Source organism: Ictidomys tridecemlineatus, chromosome 10 (assembly GCF_052094955.1).
Source record: "Ictidomys tridecemlineatus isolate mIctTri1 chromosome 10, mIctTri1.hap1, whole genome shotgun sequence".
Classification (NCBI taxonomy): Eukaryota; Metazoa; Chordata; class Mammalia; order Rodentia; family Sciuridae; genus Ictidomys; species Ictidomys tridecemlineatus.
The window spans coordinates 13,295,771-13,318,511 of record NC_135486.1 but is presented as its reverse complement, the minus strand read 5'-3'; the positions used below and the strand labels follow the sequence as shown (position 1 = coordinate 13,318,511).

General features: G+C 45.5%; 1 protein-coding gene across 2 annotated transcripts; it reads right to left on the bottom strand.

The window, feature by feature from the left end:
* Nucleotides 1-637: 637 nt before the first annotated feature.
* On the bottom strand, nt 638-22,489 carry LOC101972633 (major histocompatibility complex class I-related gene protein). 2 transcript variants are annotated; one of them, XM_078022433.1, is made up of 6 exons: nt 22,331-22,489; nt 10,592-10,772; nt 9,575-9,850; nt 6,716-6,991; nt 5,962-6,066; nt 638-4,736 (listed from the first exon to the last, which is right to left on the bottom strand). In XM_078022433.1, the coding sequence occupies exons 2-6, from the start codon at nt 10,692-10,694 to the stop codon at nt 4,678-4,680; spliced, it is 819 nt and encodes a 272-aa protein (XP_077878559.1). In that variant the 5' UTR covers nt 10,695-10,772; nt 22,331-22,489; the 3' UTR covers nt 638-4,677. The 2 variants fall into 2 exon arrangements, with proteins under 2 accessions (XP_077878559.1, XP_005319790.2); XM_005319733.5 differs by lacking the exon at nt 22,331-22,489 and having other exon boundaries at nt 10,512-10,772.
* Nucleotides 22,490-22,741: the final 252 nt, after the last annotated feature.

The following is a 22,741-nucleotide window of genomic DNA, read 5'->3' as shown; positions in this document are numbered from 1 at the left end:
TCAGCTTAGTCTGTGAACGGTTCATCCTGGGCACCCGGAATGACACATGATCCCGGTGGGCTATTTCCCTTCCATGACTTCACTGGTAAGATGACACTGTTCTTCTGCACTGGTACATGAAGACTTACTAATTAAAATACAGTACTGGTTCATTCAAGAAGTATTCAGTGAGTTTCTACGACATACAAGGCATCACGCAGATTGTGTAATATTACATAAACATTTTTAAAATAGATCGCCATAAATAAACACTGTGATAGGATTATGTAAGGCCTTTTAGATAATTTTAACTCTTTATATAGACTATATGGGGCTCTAATTCTGCCATTTTGGATGAACTGACCTGTTTGTTTGTTTTCCCTCTATTTCCCCTCTCTTCCAAAATAATTCATTCATTTTAGTGTACAGCATACAGCCAATTTCCATCTATTTTCTAACGGTTTGGTTAGAGCTACCATGTTGGGTTATGCCCTCCATAACCCACCGAGGGGGCAACCCTGGTCAAAATTCACTATATGTGCTACTGGCCAAGCTATGTGACCTGGCCTGGGACCCTGTTCACCCGCAAACGTCCTTCATGATGGATTAGCTGTGCCCCTGCTCATGCCCTCGGTTGGTTCACAAGCTGGAAACAAAATAAATGGTCAGAATTTAATATTGTAATCAAACAAGATTCACAAAGAAGCTCCACTGAGTGGCACCTAGGGCTTCATCTTTCTGTATGGTCAGCCCTCGGGTATGTGGCTGCATTTGGTATTCTCTGTATTCAGCCACACCAGCTGTGGGGAAGCAAGAGGGACCTTAGTGAAGAAAGAGGCCGCAGTGAAGCCTCAGCGACGCCCCTGGAGCCTCAGTTTAGGCTTCGCCCTCAGTCTTCCCACCAGTCTTCCGTCTAGGGCACCTCAGGATCCCAGGGTCTGAGCTGAAAGACATCAGCATCTGCCCTTGGGTGGAACTTGACCTTCTTGTTGAGGATCAAAGATGGCATCAGAAGTCCTGGGCTCCAGAGGCAGAGCTAAGAGGGCAAAGAGGGGCTCCCATCTACAACTCCTCTCACAGTGTGACTTCAGCCATCTTCCCCGTTGAACCGTCAACAGTCCTCCTGAAGCTGAGCCGAATGTGATTTCCTTGACCAATTAGAGACGGCAGGAGTGACACTATGTGAGTGCTATGCATTTCTGCTTTGATTTCTTGGGAAACTGGCTCTGAGGAAGCTGGATGCCTTGTAAGCAGTCTGACTGTCCTGAGGCCACCATGATGTAAGGAAGCCCAAAGGAACCTACAGAGAGAGACTGAATATGGAGAGAGACGCCTGGCCAGGACCTCAGCTGCCCTAGTCCTGTATACACTACTTTCCTTCCGGCCACCTCTTTGCCTGCAAATCCACTGACAGGCCACAAGCCAGCTTTGTCTACCCAAGCCCTGCTCAGACTCCTGACCTGCAGAAACTGTGAAAGATAATGAAATGATTATTGAAATCACTGTGTTTGGGGATTTGTTACACGGTCAGAAGGCCTTGGGAGAAGCAGAGGCTAGAAGGGTGTTAGAGAAAGAGAGCCCAGAGTGAAAGGGAGATGCAGAGAGATCAGGGTAAATGATTGAATGTCCTAAGAAAGAAAGGAGGTGAAGGCATTTCAGAAAGGGCGGTGGAGAATCATCCTCTAAGAATGGCAATGTGGTCATCTGGAAAATACCTGGCTAGAGATGGGTGACCTTTGCCCCCTCCAGCTTTGCTGCCCATTGCGTGTGACTTTGGGAAAAATCCCTTCTCCTCCCTGGATTACATTCTGTGAATGAATAAACTGTGGGTGAAAAAATAGCAAACCCCAGAAAAGAGGAACTAAAAAGCAAAAATGAATCCCCCTGCCCCAATTCTAGGGTCACCAAGCACTCTTCCAGCTGTGAGTCGGTGTTTCTTAGGTAGACTGTCCCGCTGGCACAAATCCCGCTTGGCCCACTGGGCAGTTGTTTTCCTGACAGCACCTTAATACATTGGCACTCCACTTTCTGTATCCATCTGATCACCCAAGGGGACGCTTGACCTGAACACAGGAGGACAAAGACCCCAGACAGTGGAGATCAAAATAAAGTGTGAGCACTCTGTCAGACTCTGCCAGAAAATGGCCAGCTGGCTTCCCCAGTGGATGGCTGTTTCTCACGACCACAAGTGCAAACACTGTCGCCTGACCAAAAATAGAAGAGGAAAAACCAAGAAGTTCCTCGGAAGTAAGGAGAGAGTCGGAACGTGGAAGTTGTGGGAACAAGACAGAAGCAGAGGCCGGGGGAGTGTGGCCAGGAGAACCAAGCTGCTCTTCAAACCACTTTCGGCCACTCAGCACACGGTGTTTTGGTCTTGTGGTCTTGTGTGCTTAAAAAGAAAACAGTAAATATATCGTAGTTTTTAAAAAAGAAAGAACAGACGTAAACAAGTTCTTCATCTAATGTTCTTGATCAAAAATATTCAGTAAAGACAATTTAAAGACAAAATTGTGTGATGATAAAAGAGTGTGATGATAACACAGTTCTTCGTTTTCTCATATTTAGATTATAATACCAAATATTTTATACATTCTGATTACTGAGCATCTACAACCAGCAAATATGAACTAATGAAGTGACAAGTCTAAAGTTATTAAAAAGTAGTATGTATAATTTGAACCATTGATAGTAAGATGAAATTTTAAAATTTTATTTTTTTATTATTTTTTTTCAGTGCTGAAGATCAAATCTGGGGCCTAGATAGGCAAGTACTTTGCTGCTGAGTTACATCCCAGCCCTAAATTTTAGACATTTAACAAAATCACCTCTTTATAGGTCTGGGGATGTGCTGAGTGATGGGCCACTTGCCTGGCATGTGTGAGGCCCTGGATTGGCTCTCTAGTACTGAAAAAAAAAAAGTCACCTCTTTACAACTTTTTGTATTATAAAATCCCCTGGGGAGATACAGAAATGCTGCAACTGCAGACATTCTTTTTGCCCTCCACCCCTTCATCCATTTGGGTCTATTATTGTTTTAGACCTAGGGCACAGCCTGGGGTGGACAAAGAGGCTTTCAGATATTCTGTCTTTGTTGAAAGCACCATGAAGCTGGAGAGTCAGACAGCTACACAGTTATGTCACCTGTATCACTTTAAGTGCCCAACCAAAAATATGCTACATCCTAACTAATCGAATTGTAAGAAACCATTCTTCCAGAAATAAACTCATACATATTCTCTTTTCAGTGCAAGTGTAAGGCTAAAAGATGGTATGAAAATTGCCCATGGCAACACTAAAAACAAAACAAACACAACTGTCCTCATATACAACTCAACAGGCCCTGGGAAAGAGCAATGTACAGTGGGAGGTTAATCCACGGAATTAGGTGGGGACAGTGGAGGCTGCCACACTGAGTGTTTTTATCTCTGGCTCTGACGCTTGAAGTTACAGTCCGGGCCAATGGAGAGCAGAGATGAAGCCTAAGGTGCATGTTCAAAGCCACTTGTCAAAGTTGGGGCCATGATAATAAGTATCAGGTCTGACACATGCAGTCGAACAGGGTCAGAGAAGTAGGACAGACAAGTATGTGACTGGCAACTCCTGAGCCAGTGGCTACACACAGCAGGACAGGAGGTAAATAAGGTAAGGACTTTGGGGGTTGGGAAGAGTAAGGAGAATCAATGATTAATTCTCACAAGGGGACTTCCCTTTATTCCCAGCACATAAGTATGAAGGTGAGTCAAGCCCAGTTATAATAAACCAGTATAGAAGAGATATAAATAAGAATTGGACCTTCTGGAGATAAGGGTGTATGCTCAATAGTGTGTGCCTAGCATGTGCAAGGTCCTGAGTTTGATCCTCAGCATGAAAAAAAAAAAAAGAATAAAAGAAAGAATTGAACCTTCTTTTGAGGCATATGCACACTATCATTTTTACATTTAAACATTGCAGTTAGGTCTAGATCTCCATAGTTCCACTGGAGGTGACAATAGGTTTGATAAGTATTGGTTTTAATTTCCAAAAGACAGGAAAGGTGAAGCCACCTCCACAGATCCAACCAGGCCATAATTTTAAAGATTCCAAACTACCAGGCAGAGAAGCCATGAAGAACAGGGGACTTTTGCTTTCTCTCAGGCTAGGCTATGTGTAAAATGATCAGGCCATTCACAGGCTCTTGTAAAAACTTCTGGCCACTCGTGAGGTTGTATTACCTAGGGTCAGGTCACAATCAAGGTGCCCGTGATATTCAATGTTCTTGCACAGTGAAAATTCTCAAGAAAGAAGAGGGACAAGAAGGGAAATTTTGTGATATATTGAGGTGCCCATCACATGGTGTTTAAGTGGAGACTGGATTGGAGTCTAAGGCATCGTAAAAGATCATTTCCTGTCCTGGATGAAAAGGTTCCCTCCAGCTCTGAGATTCTCCAAGGTTGGAGAATCATCACTGAGAAATGGGATGTAGGAAAGTGCCATGTCATGAGAGAAGCTGTACTTAAAGCCACATGTGATAAAAGAGTCCACCAAAAGAGACTGAATGCTGACAGTCCTTGTGGAGCCAAAGAGCAAAGAAAATGTCGTGGTTCCCATCTTTCTGCCATAATTACTCAATCCTGTAATGCCAAGGCATGTTGTAGCTGTGGTCGTGATCCTCAGTCACTGGACTTGAGAGCAGGAGAAACAGAATAGACTGTGTAGTTCCTAGGAGCGAGAACTGCATTCACGGATGCATGTGGAAGGGTAAATGACTCCATTTTGCTCTGAAAGGAAAAGAAGTTTTTGTTCAGATACGCATATATTTCCTCACACTCAAAAATAAAGTGTCCAATGTTCAGCAAAACCTGAGAAGCAGGCATAGACAGTTTATATAGCCTGCATAGTTAAGATTGTCTTAGTACTTCATAAATTTCAACTCAAATTCATAAAAGATAAAAGACAGGGACTCAGTCTGCATCATTCCTGATAGAGGTATGTAATTGTTAACAAAAAAATGTTTTTTTCTTCAGCGACTATCCTTTATTGAGATTAGTGCTGTACTTTATTTATAAAAGAAATAGTAATGACCCGCTGAGTTGATTTTCTAGTAAAGGGGTTGCTTGTACCAGATCTACTAACATACTTTTGTACAGCAACACCTAATTGGGTTCAAGTTTGTGGCTATGAAGCAAAGCCAAGCTCTTGACCCAACTGGGTTCTAAGTCATGAACGGGGTTTGATCAAGATTGGCTGTGATCCGCTGGAGCAACTAGTACAACCAGAGGCAGCAAATGACCTTACGAGACATGATAATCACTCTCATAGAAGAAGGTGAACAAGCAAGGCCATTTTGTGATGTATCGAGGTGCCCTTCCCGTGAGTTTCGGTGGAGGCTGGATGACAGCAGGGATCCTGTCTGTCTTTTTTCATTGTCTCTCCCAGCTGCCAGTACAGTTCCTTGAACACAGCAGGAATTTCATGCATACTCAAGGAATGAGCGTATTTTTTTCCACAATGTCAAGGTCTTACAAATCGCCTTTTCCTCCTTCCCCTTTTCCTTATCCCACATCCCATTTTCCAAAGGTATCCACTCTTACACATTTCATGTTTTGAAAAATGACTTTAGAAGGAAAAGGATTTTCATTTGATTGGGAAAGAGAAATCACTGTCAAAGTCAAAACTACAAATGACTGTAGTTTTGAAACAAAGTGCAGTGTTCCCACAGAAGTCCATGGTAATTATTAATAAGGATATGGCCTGGCAAAAGACAGATCAAGATCACCAGATCACTGACTTAGGAGAACAGACCACTCCCCTTGCCAGCGTTATTTAGAGTGAGCGTTCCCTTTGTAGTGGAAGAGTTGTCCCAGGTCCTCTACAGTCCCCAGAACTAGGGTGGACCCATTTCTCCACGGAGCTCAGAGTGGCAGATACAGAAAACAAAATCCTCAGGAGCTAAAGGCAAGAGGCTATCTCCAGCTCCCTAGAATTCTTCCCTCTACCTCTCACCTCGGGGCCTTCTTCTCCAGGCCAGAAATCCAACTCCAGTGAGGACAAGGGTGAGGGCAATGGCCCCAAAGACCGCTTTCATAACCAGAAGGATGGATTCCGATTCTGGAAGCAAGCAGATGAAGAAAATGCACAAGTGTCCTTTCCCTCCTGATAACTTCAGGGACTTTTGTCCCTGTAATCATCAGGAAATCCAACACTGTTTTTCTTCTTCTTCTTCTTTTATGGTACGGGGGATTGTACAGTACAGTACAGGAGCACTCTACCATGGAGCTACATCCCCAGCCCTTTCTATTTTTCATTTGGAGACAGGGTCCCACTAAGTTGCCAAGGCTGGCTTTGAACCTGTGATCCTCCTGCCTCAGCCTCTCAAGTTTCTGGGACTACAGGTGTGCACCACTATGCCCTGCCCAACACTACTTTTCTTACTGTCATTTCTCATCAATATGATGGCTAATAGACTATGTGTGTGTATTTTCTGGTGTTTCATTTTTTAAAAAGTTTTAATTTGTAATGTAGTAAATAGCAATAGGTATCATCTACATAAATAAAACTCTGGGGTCTGCAATGATTTGTAAGAGTAAAAAAGAGCTTTGGGACCAAACAGTGTGAGAACCCCACTGACTTGAAAGACCCATTCTAAAGCACCTGAGTTGGGCAGTGATCCACCCTCCCCTCCTTGACAGCTGGCATGGCTTCCTGCTCATCTTCTTTCACATTCTCACTCTCCAGATAGCCACCACCTAATCCTTACCCTGATGGCCCTGAAGAACCATGTGGAGGCCACAATGTTCCACATGGCAGGAGTAAATGTCCCTGCTCTGTGGATCCAGTTCAACGGACACCCACGTCTGATAGGTTCCATCCCCGCTGGGAAGAATGTCTGCATAATCCACTTCTTGGACAAGTTCTTCCCCATTTTTCTTCCATATTATGGAAATTTCTGGAGGGTAAAATCCATGAGCTCTGCAGAAGAGAGTTGTAATCCCCGGAAAAAATTCTTTGCGACTTATTCTGACCAGTGGGGGCTCTAGGAGGAAGAACTACAGTTTAATAGAAATGTCTTGAATACTGAGCAAACAACATTAAAACTTGGCAACTGGGTTTTCCAAATAATTTTCTTCATTGCAGGAAACATCTAAAACCAAGAATGACCCAGAACCCAGGTTCATCAATAACAAAGTTATTTATTGTATACTTCTGCTAGGGTGGTGTGCTAGGAAATGAAAAAGGTGGAGTTAAGCCATAGTCTGTCTACACAGCTTTGAGTATTTGGAAAATTGTTGGGATTATTTACAGTTAACCTTTGGAATACCTTTATGTATCAAGAAAAACTGAGCCATAATATGGGTAAGTGATTATTTCTGATAAATAATTCTGTGAGATATTGGAGATTAGAAATCAGTATTCCTTGATCTCAATTCCATATTTGATGGCAATGAATGACACAGCATCTCAGCTCAACTCTGGCTCCAAAATGCCTGTGTGCTCAGGTTGACACCTTAATGACTTATTATCAGATATAAACATATGTATTAGATTATGTCATACTTGTGTCCCCAAAAGGGCTACAGAAATCCATATCATAGAAGGGCTTCAGCAGTGACAACAAGGAATTGTCCATTTGTGACTTTGTGCTTTCTTGTAACTACTTCTAATTTTCCAGATGGTTCGTCCTTAACATTTCTGGCTGAAATGGGGTCATAGATCCATACAGAGACCACCCATACCAACTGGAGGACCCATTTGCTGCTCAACTCCAAAATTCACCTCCTCACTCGCAACTTATTATCTGCCATTACTGATACAGGGAAGAGCCTTCACCTCAACAATGCCTTCCTTGTCTTTCCTGAGGCGTGACATTTAGATGTAGAAAAAGGCTTTCAAACATTAGAAATAAAATATAAATGCCATTAGGAGGGAATTCTTATTGACAGTGGCTGTAAGAAATTAATCTGAAATCTTTTCCTAGGCACTGACCATATGGGTTGAGACCCCATTAGGTCATTGATAGTAGACTGAGAGGAGGCTTGGAGTGGGAAGCAGTTCCTTGAGGTTGAACTTTCCATACCACCTAGCGCCCCCCTTGTGTCTCCAAGGAGCTCCTCATATCAGACAGAATCAACAGGGTTAGGATGAACCATCCCAATTCACAGCAACCGCACTCAGGCTTCCCCACCTTTCCCACAGTGTAGCAGGCCTGGCAAGTGAAGGTTCTCTGTGTTTGCAGACAAAGGCTAAGAAGGTCACAGATCAAGGCCGGGAAGTGTCCCACATTGCCCCTCTTCCTACTGCCTAGGCTCAGCAGAAAATATCTTAGTGATGAAGCATCCTGTATAAACCCCAATGTGGCCACAGATGTCAACCACATCCTAAGCTGTCAGACAGTCTTCAGTCAGGCAACAATAACAACACTGAGGATGTGAACAGAGCTCCACAGCTTACAAAGTGTTTCACATACATTATTCCACACCCGTTTCTGTGAGATAGACAAAATTATGCTATTTATTTTACTCAAAATTATTGCTTTGTTTGTCTGGCATCGATTAGCCTCATCCCTTTTCTGACATTATGAACCGCTAAACAACAACATATTTTGGAAGATGATTGTACACTCCTCCAGCAAGTACCAAACTAAATTCCCTCCCCAGCATTGTCTAAACTGCAGGTACTGGTCAGTTTCTCTTTGCTGGTTGTGACCCGGCCCCTGCCCAGTGCACCAGGGGCCTCTAAGTGCTCCTTTGCTTTGTCTATTTATTTAAGTAGCTAATGCTGAGAGAGAGTGGCCCGTTCTTCTGAAATGGGGAAGCCATGGGATATGAGCTGTGCACTGGCGGCCCCACCTCCGTGGAGAAGGCCATTCATCCGTTCTGACTCCTGATTCCTGCCTTCGGATAGCTTCCCTCTTTGAGCCACTTTGAATAAGTTTGTCACTCAGCTTACAAAGGGGAGAGTCAAAGTCAAACTCCCCTCGTCCACCTCCAAGACCTGTGCTTTTTTTAGACGGAAGCACTGATTCTTAACTGTGGCCTAGACACCTCCTCCTTGGAACTCCAGGAAAGTCCCTCCACTGGAGATTACTCCTGTGGGAGTGAGTGCATCGAGTCTAGGAGTTTCCTGCAGCACCGGTCTGACGCGATTTACCTTGAATAAGCTCATACATGAAAAATTCTGTATTAACTAGAAGCCAACCGATGGAATTACAGCATTCATCTGCCAGCGAAGCAAAGACCTTCAGTTTGTCTTCTTCATAAACCCAGATATTTTTACTCAAAATGGGATTGTCGGAGCCCTTAGCTCTTGAACAATTTGTAAAAATCATCCCACCTCCGAAAGTATCTTCCAACTTATCCGTGACGGGAGATGGAAAGATTTGCCTCACTGGATCCCCCAAGTCAAGGTGTCCTTGGAGGTACTCCAGTCTGTCATGACAAATGGAGCTGCTAAATTTTATCAAGCTGCTGCTAAAAAAATAACCAGGGAAAGTTATCCGAGGGAGTTCCAAATCTCAACAGTGCAGCTCTGGTGACGGATCTCAGTATAGGGTGAATGTCACCTACACAGGAAGAAGTTATATATAAAACCAATTTTGCTGGGAATTCTCTCTTGTTACCTGTTCTTAGCAGGGTATCTTTCCCGTACTCTAGGAATCTCTTCAGCCAGGCAATGCATTCTTTTTCCAGCCAATTCTTTTGATATTGTAACTCATGCTGATTGGCTTCCCATGCCCGTTTGGTGATGTGGGCCACATTATCTACTGCCATCCAGGACAGGGTGTCTTTATTGAAGACGATGAAATCCTGTCCGTCATATGCATATTGGAGAAATCCCGTGGTGCTTCCGTCCCCCAGCAATTCACAGCCAATCATTCTCTGGTAAGTGTGAAGCCCTGGACACAGAAGCATGAAAGGGCAGGCGCAGGGCAGAGGGGGCTCTCAGGTGACATGACCGGGGCATGGCTGGAAGCATCCTCTGCTGTAGTTTATGGGACCCCACAGGCCGGCAAGACACTGCTGGGTCTTCAGGAGGTTGCTGTTACATAAGCCCACCCATCAACAGATATTTGGGGAATATCTACTGCATGCCCAAGCAGTGTGATAACTCTTGCCCTGCAGAGTTAGCCTGTCTCGGGAGCGATTAATTGATAAACTTTGTGGCTATTATGAGTGCAGTGGAGGAGAAAGAGATGCAGGAGCCAGAAATATCCCCTGGAAAGTTAAGGTAGTCAGTCATGCATAAGCAAGCACATGGCTGAGCCTGGCCACCAGGGAATGAGACCCAGTGGGCAAATTTAGAAGGGAGACACACATCAGAAGGCGAGATGGCAATGAGATGGGGATTGGGGGGTCAGATGACAAAAGGTTGCTGGGGAAGAGAAGGACAATTTGGAAGGTGCATAGGACAGATGGTAGGCATTGAACTCCATCAAGCAGATTTGCCAAAAGCCATGGAGAATGCAAGTCAGCGAATGCTCACATTGGCCACCGTCAGCCCAGGGACTCTGCTAGAAAGGGACCGTGAGGGACTCGTTCATCCCCTCGCAGTCACACCTGAGTGATTGTAGTGCCTCTGCAGGTGCCTCAGCTCCACCTTGAACATCTGCTGCCAGCCCCTGAGCAGCTGAGTGTACCTCTCCCAATGATCAGGTGCCAGGTTCTCCGCCATCCACGGGGCCCGCGGCTCCTTCTGCCGGGTGACACTGTCATATATGGTGATAGGGTGGGAGTCCACATACCCAACGGAGACAAATTCAGGAACCCCGTGGCCAGGATCCGAAACGCCCAGGCGAAAGTATCTCAGAGAGTGTGTTCCTGGGCAGGAGGCAAGAAGGGAGACAGTGAGAGTCCCAGACGGCACGAAGCCACACTGTACGTTTCAATGACTCCCCACCGGGCTCCACACTCAGTGGCACTGTGACTTAGGGGTCCCAGATGCTATTTCCTCTTACAGAATTCTAGAACTCTGGGAATTAGAACCTGGAAAGCCCTTTAGGGCTCTAGCCATGACTTGGGAACTTTTCATGTCTGAATCTTAAGGTGAAGTTGTTTTTTTTTTTAATCTTTATTTTATTTATTCTCATGTGGTGCTGAGGATGGAACCCAGGGCCTCACACATGCTAGGTGAGCGCTCTACCACTGAGCCACAGACCCAGCCCCTAGGGTGAAGTTTTTTAAGTAACCAAACTTGTAAGCAAAGTATAACATGCTGCTCTAGCCTTGGGGGGGAATGCCCCAAACCACTCATTGGGGTTCCCAGGGCTGCGCTTGAGGGAGCTCCGAGAAGGTCAGAAAACCATGATACCCCAATTCCCTCGTTTTACCAACCAAGCCCCAGGTGGATAGACAAGGACCCCCCACTCCACACACACGCATGCACACACACACACACACTCACACACACACACACTCACACACACTCACACACACACACTCACACACACTCACACACACTCACACACGCACTCACACACACACTCACACACACTCACACACACACTCTCACACACACTCACACACACTCACACACACACACTCTCACACACACACTCACACACACACTCACTCACACACTCACACACACACACACTCACACATACACTCACACACACTCACACATACACACACACACATCAGGTCAGGCAGAGTGAAAACCTCCAAGGACTTAGGCCTTCTGAGGGAAAAAATAAATTTTTTAAAACAATGTGCTTTTCCTGGTTTTATACCAAACCACCCTCATTATCCACTTTCTTATTTTTTTTCTAGTTTTTCTTCTGGATAAATGTCACTGTAAGGATTGCAATTATGAGTAAGGGCTAAAAGTCAACTGAAATGAAGCAAGGGTTTGGTCTCTGTCCCTCCCACCGGCCTCAGCTCAGGGTCTAGTGGAGTCAGACAAGGTGGTTCAAAGTGGCACAGTCCTGCTGGTGCAACCTCAGGGGAGACTTTCCAGAGAAGTCACAGTCTTAAGGGATATCTTGGGACAGGTAGGAGGTGAGCAGGCGAAGGGACAGGGAGGGGACAGGAGGGAGAAGAGTGGGAGCAGGGGAAGGCATGCGTGTGCCAGGAAGTCTGAGAGCTGTGCTCTGGGAATCAGCCTCGGAGAGCTGTGCACAGCATCACAGAGGGGACTGGGACGATGACACCTGGGAGGTACGCAGAGCCCAGGCTGAGAAGGCCAAGGCCCTCCGTGCCGCGCCATGCCAAAGAGCCGGCAGACAGAAGGCACGTGGCTCTGCTTGCTGTTGTCAGGAGACACCCACCTCAACCTCTCCTCTTGCTACCTCCTGCCATTCTGCCCCATCTAAGTCCTTCCCAGAGCCGGGCACGCTGGCACACACCTGTAATCCCAGTGACTAGGGAGGCCAAGGCAGGAGGAACAAGAGTTCAAGTCCACCCTCAGCAACTTAGTGAGGCCCTAAGCAACTCAGCAAGACCCTGTCTCAAAATAAAAAATAAAAAGGGCTGAGCGGGGCTGAGGCTGTAGCTTTAAAGCGCTTGCCTCGCAGGTGTAAGGTACTGGGTTCAATCCTCAGCACCACATAAAAATAAATAAAGACACTGTGTGTTCATCTACAGCTAAATAAATAGACATCTTTTTAAAGGGCTGGGGATATGGCTCAGTGGTTAAGTACCCCCTGGGTTTATCCCTCATACCAAAAAAAAAAAAAAAAAAAGTGAAATGAAATAAATAAATCCTTCCCAGGATCAAAACCCATCTCCAAAGACACTCTTGGAACCAGCTCTGACAATTACATGGCTAAGTGGAAAGGCTGAATGGAGGGCCACATGCCCAGAGATCCATATATGTAAGAAGAATAAATCCAGCAAACTGTTAAACGCGTCCTATACTCTGACATTTAGGGATAGCTCTCCATATGACCCTGATGGACAAATCCAAATTTTAAAATCTCAGACTTTGTGAAGTTCCAGACCTGAATGTAGCGACACAGACAGAGAAAGCTGACCTGTGTCCTTCAGCCCCTGGCCCTCGACCTGGGACCCACCTCTTCTCTTCCCACTTCTGGGCCTGCCAAGGGCCTGTGCACATGTTTAAATACCCCTGAACTCTCGCTCAGGCTCTGTCCACAATGCAGCTTTCTGGCCACCCCTCAGGTCCAGCAGGGCCTCACAAGCAGCACACTCCATCCTTCAGGCCATGGACAAGTGAGGAGGCCACACAGCCCTGAGTGACCAGACGGGAACTCTAGGTTCTGGATACACGGAGTGTGGCTGGAGGGAGGGGCACAGATGGGGGGCAGCAGCTCCCCGCAGCCTGTGTCTGATGGCTGCACTAGACACCACTTCCCCAGAGTCTTTCCAGATTGCTCAACCCCAACTTGCCAGCTGCTTTGGGAACTCACTCGGGTCTTCTGATGGGGTCTTCCTCACTACAGAGAACCTGCTGCCAAGGTCAGCCTCCTAGTCCCCAGGCTGACGACACCTAACAATGCTCATTCCTTCTTCTTCATTTATAAGCACATAGTTAAGAAAAAAAATTCAGACTTTTAAAAAAAATCAGCTCCCAAAATGGTTGGGTTCGTTTCTATGTGAGCAATTTGGTTTTTAATTTTGTTTTCTCTCAACTGCCTGCTATAGTCTGGATCTGACATGTTCCCAAAAGGCCCCTGCATTAAAGGGTTGGTCCCCAGTATGTCTTTAAGAAGTGGGGTCTAGTGGGAGGTCTTAGGTCATTGGGGGCACGTCCTTGAAGGAGATGTTGGGACACTTGACACAATAAACCTTTTATCTTTATATTTTGATTATCTCAGGATTTTGTCATAGTGAAGGAAAGCTGACCAACACTCTGTTTATGAAAGAAATTATAATGTGCATATCATGTCTGAGCACCAACAAACCACAGGCAAGAGCACCTTTACCTAGAGTGGGGATGCTCCTTCCCGGGGTCCTTCTGCCTGATTGTACCAGTTCTATAAAGGCAGTCTCTCTCTCTCTCTCTCTCTCTCTCTCTCTCTCTCTCTCTCTCTCCTATTCAAGCTGGAATGGGCAGTTGGTAGCTATTTGGTGGACCAGATTGTTTGATCCCCCTCCCCAAAGGCCTCAATCCTACAGGTCAGCAGCAGTTCTGAGCAAGATGGAAGCTGGTCTTCCTCGAGGCTTGGGCAGTATAAGAGCTCCAGTGATCCTTTATACTGTTTGACCTCTTACTTGCCCCTTTCTCCCCCTGTGGTGGATGGAGCTGGGGTTGGGAGGGAAGACAGCAGAAACCTCTAGGCTCTCACATAAAAATGTTGGCTCTTAAAGAACCAGAGCCAGAGATTGAAGCAGAAGCAGGAGTCCTATCACAGAACCAACAGTTACCATAGTCGGCTTCAATGCTGCTTACCTTTGCTTATCTTATGCCTACTTCTCTATCCTAAGGCACTTAAGAACTGGGACTTAGCTCTTTTCCTTTGCATTTCCTGCAAGGTCTAGCACAGGGAGCTTGGAACAAAGTAGGAAGCTGGTAAATACTTGGAGGATCAAACTGTTGGTGAAGCACTTTATTTTTCTGCCTTGGAATAATGAAGTATGCAAAAATGAATATGGATCTATTTATCCTGGAATTACAGTTTCAAAATACTTTTCATTCAAGGGAAGCCTGGCACACAGGGAACAGAGTCAAAATCCAGTTTACATCTGATCTAGAATCTGCCAAGGGTGGATATGCTGGGGCCTGCTACTGCTTTTGAAGCAGCTCTGTTTCTCCATATCTGGAGAGGGTCTGTAGTTATTCTGGAAGTGCGACTGTTCCAAGTTGGAGGCCAAAGGGAGAACAAGTCATGAGCATTAGCTCTACACTTTCTTAACATCCATTTATACCTTCAGTGAGTGCCTGGCAACTCTTCTAGCTCTGAGCAACACAAGAGCTAGAAAATGTCAGCTAGAGTCTGGTGGGTGGAAGAGAAGAAAGACAGACAGTATAACTGAAAGAAAGATAGACAGATTCAAATATAAATAAATATATATACAAATATAAATATATATATATAATATATAGATATATAATATATAATATTATCTATCTATCTATATATAGAGAGAGAGAGAGACAGAGAGAGAGAGAGAGACAGAATGAGAGAGAGGGGGAGAGAGAGAGAGAGAGAGAGAGAGAGAGAGAGAGAGAAAGGGCAACACAATTTGAGACAGGAAGTTCTCCTCCCAAAGGTGACTTCTGTGCATGTGCCCTTAGGGAATGAGGAAGGCTGCCTGGTATCTGGAAACAGCAGTCCAGGCAGGAGGGACCATCAAAGGACCACGGGAAAGAGCAGCCTGGCCTGTTCTGGGAACAGGAAGAAAGCAGATTACAGGGAAAGAATGGAGAAAGGAGAAGGAAGAAGGAAGAAAAAAAATTTCTAAAAGCTGCGTTACCAAGCTCAGTTGGGCTGTTGTAGAACTTCTCCTGGACTCTGGAACTCCCATAATGATATCTGGGTCTACATTCCTGGTAGATACCAATAAGCAAAAAGAAGTACTAACAACTTGGGGTATTATTTTCATGATAGGAAGATTTATTCTAGGTCTCCTAACTTCTTCTCCCAATACAATGTTTACAATTTAAATAATGTTACTATGTTAGCTTTCTATTACTATAACAAAATACCTGAGATAACTTACAAAGAGAAAAAGGTTTAATTGGGTCACAGTTTGGGAGGTTTCAGTCCATGGCATATTATGCTGTTGTTTTGGGCCTGGGAGGAGGCATTATATCATGGAAGGAGTTCCTAAAGAAAACCTGCTTACATCAACAGCCAAGGAACAAAAAGTGAGGGAAGGGCTGGGGTCCCACAATCCCTTTTTGGGGGGAATGTCCTCAATGACATGAAGACCTCCCACTAGATCCAAGATCTTAAAAGTTCCACTGTCTTCTACTAGCACTGGAAACCAAGTCTTTAACAATGGGTGTGTGTGTGGGGGACATTCAGGATCCAAACTATAGCACTTAGTTTCTTCTTTTTTTATGTATATTTACTTGTAGTTGAACACAATACCTTTACTTATTTATTTTTTATTGTTTTTAAAGAGAGAGAGAAAGAAATTTTTTAATATTTATTTTTTAGTTTTTGGCGGACACAACATCTTTGTTGGTATGTGGTGCTGAGGATCGAACCCGGGCCGCATGCATGCCAGGCGAGCGCGCTACCTCTTGAGCCACATCCCCAGCCCTACTTATTGATTTTTATGTGGTGCTGAGGATTGAACCCAGGGCCTCACATGTGCTAGGCGAGTGATCTACCACTGAACCACAACCCCAGCCCACACTTAGTTTCTTATAAAAATATAAATTCATAAATGTTTGCATTATGTAGAATTAAACAAGGCAGATAGAAGTAAGTTCGTTACACCAACCTTTTTTTAGCCCCAATCTCAGTTCAATTCCTGGTTTGGGAGCAGTCGTTCCCCACCAGCCAGCCTTGACTTCAAAGGCTGCTCAGCCCCTAGAGGCTGGATTCCATCTGCCAGGCTGCCTGTCTATCTCTCTCACACCCAACCTGTGTGACGCCGCTCTAGGACATCATAGTCATGGGCCCTGTTACCATCTGGTGGCGCCACAGGTACAAGTCACACTTGCTCTTAGTTTGACTTTCAAAATGTTTGCCGTGATGTGATGTCAGTTTGACAGATGTGAAGTCATCAACCCAGAGCAGAAAAGATAGGGGAAAGTCCATGGTACCCTCTCTCTCCCTGTATGTTAGACCTTGTGATAATGGACATCCTACGAGGACACGTTGCCTGGATGTTCAAATTTCTAACATCATTATTAAGGTTGAATCACTTGAACAGACTAAGATGACCCCACAGAAATGGCAATTTCATACAATTAGGTCTAATCTTCTGATTTTCTCTTCTTGATCGGACACTTAGGGAAATTGGGTTTATCGCTCCCTTTTCGTGAGCATATTATTAGCATCACCCTCCATATATGGGCTAAAATCTCTGATTTAGTTTGGTCTTCCGTCCAGCCAGCCAAGTCGCTTCTCAAAGGGCATTTGCTGCCCTGTCCCGTTAGCCTCTGATAGACATTGCTAGAGAGCCGGACCAACACAACCAAACAGCTCCCACAGCAGGTGCGACTCCAATTTATACTCCTAAATTATGTCCCTTGAATTTGTGAATTAGCCAATTGGGCCATTTTTACAGAAATCTGTGCAAAAATCACTGGATTATAAGATAACTGATTATGTGTTATCAGGTATTTGTCCCCAGGGGCAATTTACATTTATTGACTATCTACCAGGTGAGGCGTGTGAAAACAGATCAGATACCAGCTCTTTCCTCCAGGAATTCATGGTGTTGTTGGGGAACTAAACGCGTAACAGAAATAAATGCAATGCAGTAAAACACCCAGCACAGAGAGGTACCTTGGAGTGCTCCCAGGGCTCAGAGGGCAGAGACCCTGCTCCCCTATGACCACAGGGAAATGCTCCCAGGAGGAGGTGGCAGATCAGGTGGCCTTCAATGAGTCACCAAGGGCAGCCGCATCTTAATCATAACCATCAGAACTCTATGTATTTATTGAGCAAGTACCACGTGTCAGGTAGCATTCCAGGCCCTCCATGAGCATGGGTTGCATTGACTCTCTACCATAACCTTTTGAGGTCAAGACTCCATTCCACAGATGGAAAATATGTGCAGAGAGATTCAGTAAATTGCCCGAGATCATCCTCAGAGTCCATAAATGAAGGAACAGGAAGTCACCATCTGCTCTCTCTACCTTAGACCACCCAACCCTCATCAGAGGAGGGGTGTTTCCCCAGCCCAGCCTCCTTCAGGCTTCTGTCCCTGAAACATCAACTGCTCTCTCCCGCCTCCTGGTGTCAAGGAGGACTCACTGTCTCTGCTCCCCCAGTCCCTGGGGCCCAGGCTCCAGGCTTTCCTGTAGGTGGCCCAGAGTCCTGACTCAATTTATTTGTTATCCCTCCCAAGTAGACCAATGCCTTAATAAGGTCAAAATGATTATGATTCCTGGGAGCTCTGCTGGAATTCCAGGCATCGCGGGAATGAGGGGGAGAAGTGGAAGGCGATATTTTTAGTTAAGAGGATCTCTGGACACTTCTCGAGTAATGCAGCCATGTGGATGGCTCCGTGCAGCAGGAACTGCCAGTCCCCTCTCCTAACAACTTGTCTAATGACAGGAATTTAATGGGATGCTGTAAGTGCTAAATGGGACAGCTTGGCTTCTTAGTTACTCTTTGGAGGCTACTGTTGTTGGTTTGGTCTTTATTTTTTTAGAACTGGGGAGCAAACCCAGGGCCTCCGGTGCTCTATCACTACTGAACGACACCCCCAGCTCTTCTGTGTTTTTATTTTGAGACAGAGTCTCACTTAGTTGCCCAGGCTGGCCTTGAACTCACGATCCTCCTGCTCTATCCTCCCAGGAACTGCGGTTACAGGAGTGCTCCCCCACGCCTGGCCTGCGGCTACTCTTTTGAAGGTTACCAGCACATCATTTTATTATTTTCTGAATTTCTGGGAAGCCCAGGTCTAGCTGTTAAGGACACAGCAATGAACAAATCAAAGTCCCAGCCCTCTGTGCTAATTTCTACAAAGAATATTGGAAATATACAAATATAGAATATAAGGTCAGGTGGTGATAAAAAACTCAAAAGAAAATAAAGCAGACAAGAGAGTGTGGGGAAGGTTGATAGCTTAGATAGAAGACCAGGAGAGGTCTCTCTGAGCAGGTAATATCTGAGCAGATATGTGCATAGAGTGAAGGAGGGAGCCATGCGAGAAGAACCTTCCAGACGGCACAGTAAGCCCAAGTCCTTGAGGAAGGTGTGTGCTTTGCACATTGGAGGGACACTGTGGGGCCCCGTAGAGCTTTGGAGAATAAATGAATGAGCTCTGTGGTTTTTTCTGTACCCTCTGGATATGATGATGACCATACATCTCCTATTTCCCAAAAGAATCCCAATTTTATGAAACTTATGCTTTTTAAGTGATCCATTGAAGTTGTAACAAAATGTGATTTGTTGTGTATGCTCTTGAAAAGTTTTCCCTAATAAATATAAATTCAGGTGTCAGAAAGAATGCACGTTGTAATCTGTCTCACTTTAGGCTTCATAAGAGAGAAGTGTTTAAAGAGTTGTATGTTTGACCTTTCATCTGGGTTCCCTCCTCTAGTTCTTGACAATCCCCTGGAATAAGAGGATTGAGGTCAAGTGAGAATAAATAGATATTTCAACTAGTGAAAGGGAAAAATCTGTGAATTAGTCAAATTTCTCAGATTTAGATAGATTCCATTTCAACCAAGAAGAGGGCCTTAGGGGAGGGAAGTATTGTCTTGGAGACATTTCTATTGCATGTACCTTGGCAACAGCTCCATGGAAACAGACTGAAGTCTAATAAAGTCTATAGCAAATGCCCATATTTTCTCATGTTAACTCTTTGAACTCAAGGTCATTTCTAAGCAGATAATATGCAAGCCTGTCTTCTGACACTAGCTCAGTGGGCAGCTTAGGGGGCTTCTCCATTATCAGTCCTCGTATCTGAAGGACTCCATCATTCATGAAATGCATGGACATATTAGATTAATACATCCATGAATTTTTGAGTAATATCAAGAGGCCGACGTTGGTTATGTCAAGATGAACACAACAAACCACATGGCTACACAAGAGAAATCTTGTACATGTCCCCAGCCTGATTATGTCCACCCACATTGCCACGAGTTCACAGTTTCACACAGGCTGAAAAGAACAACAAGATGAATCTTAAAAGCATGAAATACCCTTTTTGGTGGGAGGGGAGTACTGGGGATTGAGCTCAGGGGCACTCAGCCACTGAGCCACATCCCCAGCCCTATTTTGTATTTTATTTAGAAACGGTCTCACTGAGTAGCTTAGTGCCTTGCTTTTGCTGAGGCTGGCTTTGAACTTGAGATCCTCCTGCCTCAGCCTCCCGAACCACTCATATTACAGGAGTACACCACCATGCCTGGTTGAAATAGCTTTTTAAAATACCAATTCTGCAAACATAGCAAACCACTGGTTTGAATTTGCAGTCATTATTGTTGCCCAACCTCTCTACGGTTCATAGTCAGATAACTTCAATTTCTTAGAGACTTTTTTTTTTTTAACATAACTTCACTCTGGAGCATTTATTAAGTGTCTACTGGACATTAGGTAGGGCCAGGGGAATAAGAGAAAAGTGAGGCTCTCTCTTGCTGCTTTAAGGACAGCCTCACAAGGGAGAATTTAGAAATAGAAAAATCATAGAACTGGGAACAGGAGCTAGAAAAACATAAAGCAAGAAATGGCCACTCGAAGGCTATGGAGTTGCTAAGAGTAACACTGAAGTGATAATGGAGTTATTTTGATCCTTCCTGGGGTTGTGACCCCACACACGGTGGTATCTCCTCCTTGTGTTTCCTGTCTATCACGGTATAGTAGCATTTATCCGGGGCCAGCAGTAGACACAAATGTCAGGTGGACCAAGTCCCTCTCGTAACCCCATGTCTCTCCCTGTTAATAACACTTAAGGCTCAGGAATGTTCAGCCAGGACCCTGGCAGGAAATGGCCTTCACCCCAGACAGATCCCACCCAGGGTCCTTAATGAAGGGACACCTTGCATACGCAGGGACAAGGCTAGGGAACAAACAAGGATTGGGGCACCCAGAGGTTAGCAGCAATGGGAAGCCATTATCACCTCTGGAGTTGAAGAAATCAGAACAGCAAACAGAGTTACCTCAGCCCAGTGGGAGTGAGAACTGGGGAGGGACCCGGCTGCAGCCAGAGGCGTTGCAGAAGGGAAGGTGTGAGAAAGACGCATCTCGCCCTCTCTTTCCTCTCACTCTCTGGTCTCTCCTCTCTGCGTCTTGCACTGGGTGACCCTCCCCACCCCGAAATCTGTAAGAGAGCCGGGTGACCATGCAGTCTGTAGCAATTGGCCTTGGGGACACAGCAGGACAGGGAAGGAAGGAATCTAAGGAGTCAAAAGGAGACTAAGCAGCACAAAGGGACCTCCCCCACCCTTCATAACTCATTTATTTCAGTTCCCTTTCCACCAAGTACCCGAGGGCCACGTATTCACATCCAGGGGCACCATAGTATTTTGGGAAAGCTCTGGACTGAAAGAAGATCTGCCTACAATTCAGACTGCTCACTACGTAAGTTTAGTCCATCCTTCCAGGCCTACAGAAAAAAACAAGACCTTTCCCCCGGCTCCCCGCTTTGACTAAGTTGCCCAGGTCGTCCTTGAACTTGTGAGTCCTTCTGCCTCAGCCTCCCAAGTAGCTGGGAGGCAGGCACCACGGCACCAGGCCCTTATCTTTAAATGGGGAATATTTTCTTAGAGTATCAAAAGGACACACGAGAACACTGGAGTGGATAATAAGTCTAAGGGACATTGTTCTATGTTATTGGAGAGTTCCTTGAGGCACGGACGTAGGTAATGTATCAACTTCTTAATTTCTAGAAATATTACCCTTTAACTCCCCTCTCCCTTCCTCTTGCTGTCTTCTGCCTCTTACCCTTATCCCCAGTGTTTCCCATTTCTGACTTAAATGACAAGATTTCCGGGGTTACATTTTCACAGAAGCAGAGACTGTCTATCTTATTCGCTGTCATATCCTACTGCGTGCCTAGCACACAGTAGGCCATCAATCAGTATTTGTAGAAGTCATACATAGATGACTTGAAAGAGCTCCTTCCTGACATGTTCATCAGTCACTAGCTGGGGTAGGGCCACGTCTGAGTTCTGGCTCCCCTTCCGCCTCCCTCCCCCGGAAGTACCCCCCTCAGCCTGGAGAGTGGTTGCTTAGGGCAGAGGAAGGCTGGTGCTTCCTGTCCCCCAAGGGCCTCTCCTGTACTGGGGGCAACAGAAGGCTTCTGCTTCCCGGTGACACGAGCCCCCTAAACAATGAAAACCTCTTCCTACTATCGATCAGTGGATTAAAGTTTCTTAGGTCCAGTAAACAAGCCCAGAGCCCCGTTTTTATCTGTCTTGGATCTCTAGTTACAGGCAGGGCTTGTGGTGAGGACGAAAAACAATACCTGTGGACAATGGGTCCTGTCCACTGTCCAGTGCCCCTGGAACGCGACTGCAACCCCGTGAGATTTGCTGAGTTAGAGAAGAGGAGAAGCAAAGTTAAGGGCAAGGATGGGAGCAGAAAAGAAAGGACGCAGCTCCCAGGAGAGGGAGGAGGAAGCTACCAGGAAGGTCTTTCCAGAATGGCTGCCAACCCCTCAGAAGGTGGTGACCTCAAAACCCTAAAACGTTTGCCAGACAACTGTTCCGCTCATCCACTGCCCCTTCAAGTCCTGGGTGAAATGCACCCACGTTTCTGGCCCTGGTTTCATTTTTCACCACAAGTTTTAGGAAGCAAGGCTGTTGTTCCTCTCCCCTCTCAGAAGACTTGGGTACTCACGGGCATGACTGAGCTTCACCATGAATACAGTGATTAGAGGTACCAGGAGCACCATCAGCCCCCAGCAAAGTCCTGTGCTTTCCGATTGATTCGGGTCCCTGTTGATCTATTTGAGAACCTAAACTGCAGACTGTGTTGAGTAATTTAGCAACAGGGGCAGGACACAGGGTCCTCTTCCAATAACAACAGGGGAAAACGTTGAGCATCATCAGCTGCTAGGTAGAATAGAGGCAGGCAAGTCAATGCATTGACTTTTAACCCTTTGTGTGTTTGAGACGCTGCTCCTGTGGCTTGCCCGTCTTCACCTTCTTCCCAACTTTTAAATATTTATTAAGCCCAGGTTTGCCCAAGGCCTAGGAAACAAAGGTTAATAATACATGGTCACTCAGGGAGCTCAAGTTGCTGCCTTGG

What these genes read in the sequence shown, in the direction of transcription:
- LOC101972633 (XM_005319733.5), bottom strand. Translation starts at nt 10,626, where the DNA reads ATGGCGGAGAACCTGGCACCTGATCATTGGGAGAGGTACACTCAGCTG. An exon ending in AGATACCCTGCTAAGAACAG is followed by an intron (nt 6,992 to 9,574) that starts GTAACAAGAGAG and finishes TCTTCCTCCTAG; the next exon opens with AGCCCCCACTGGTCAGAATA. An exon ending in CTGGAGAAGAAGGCCCCGAG is followed by an intron (nt 4,737 to 5,961) that starts GTGAGAGGTAGA and finishes TTTTCCTTTCAG; the next exon opens with AGCAAAATGGAGTCATTTAC.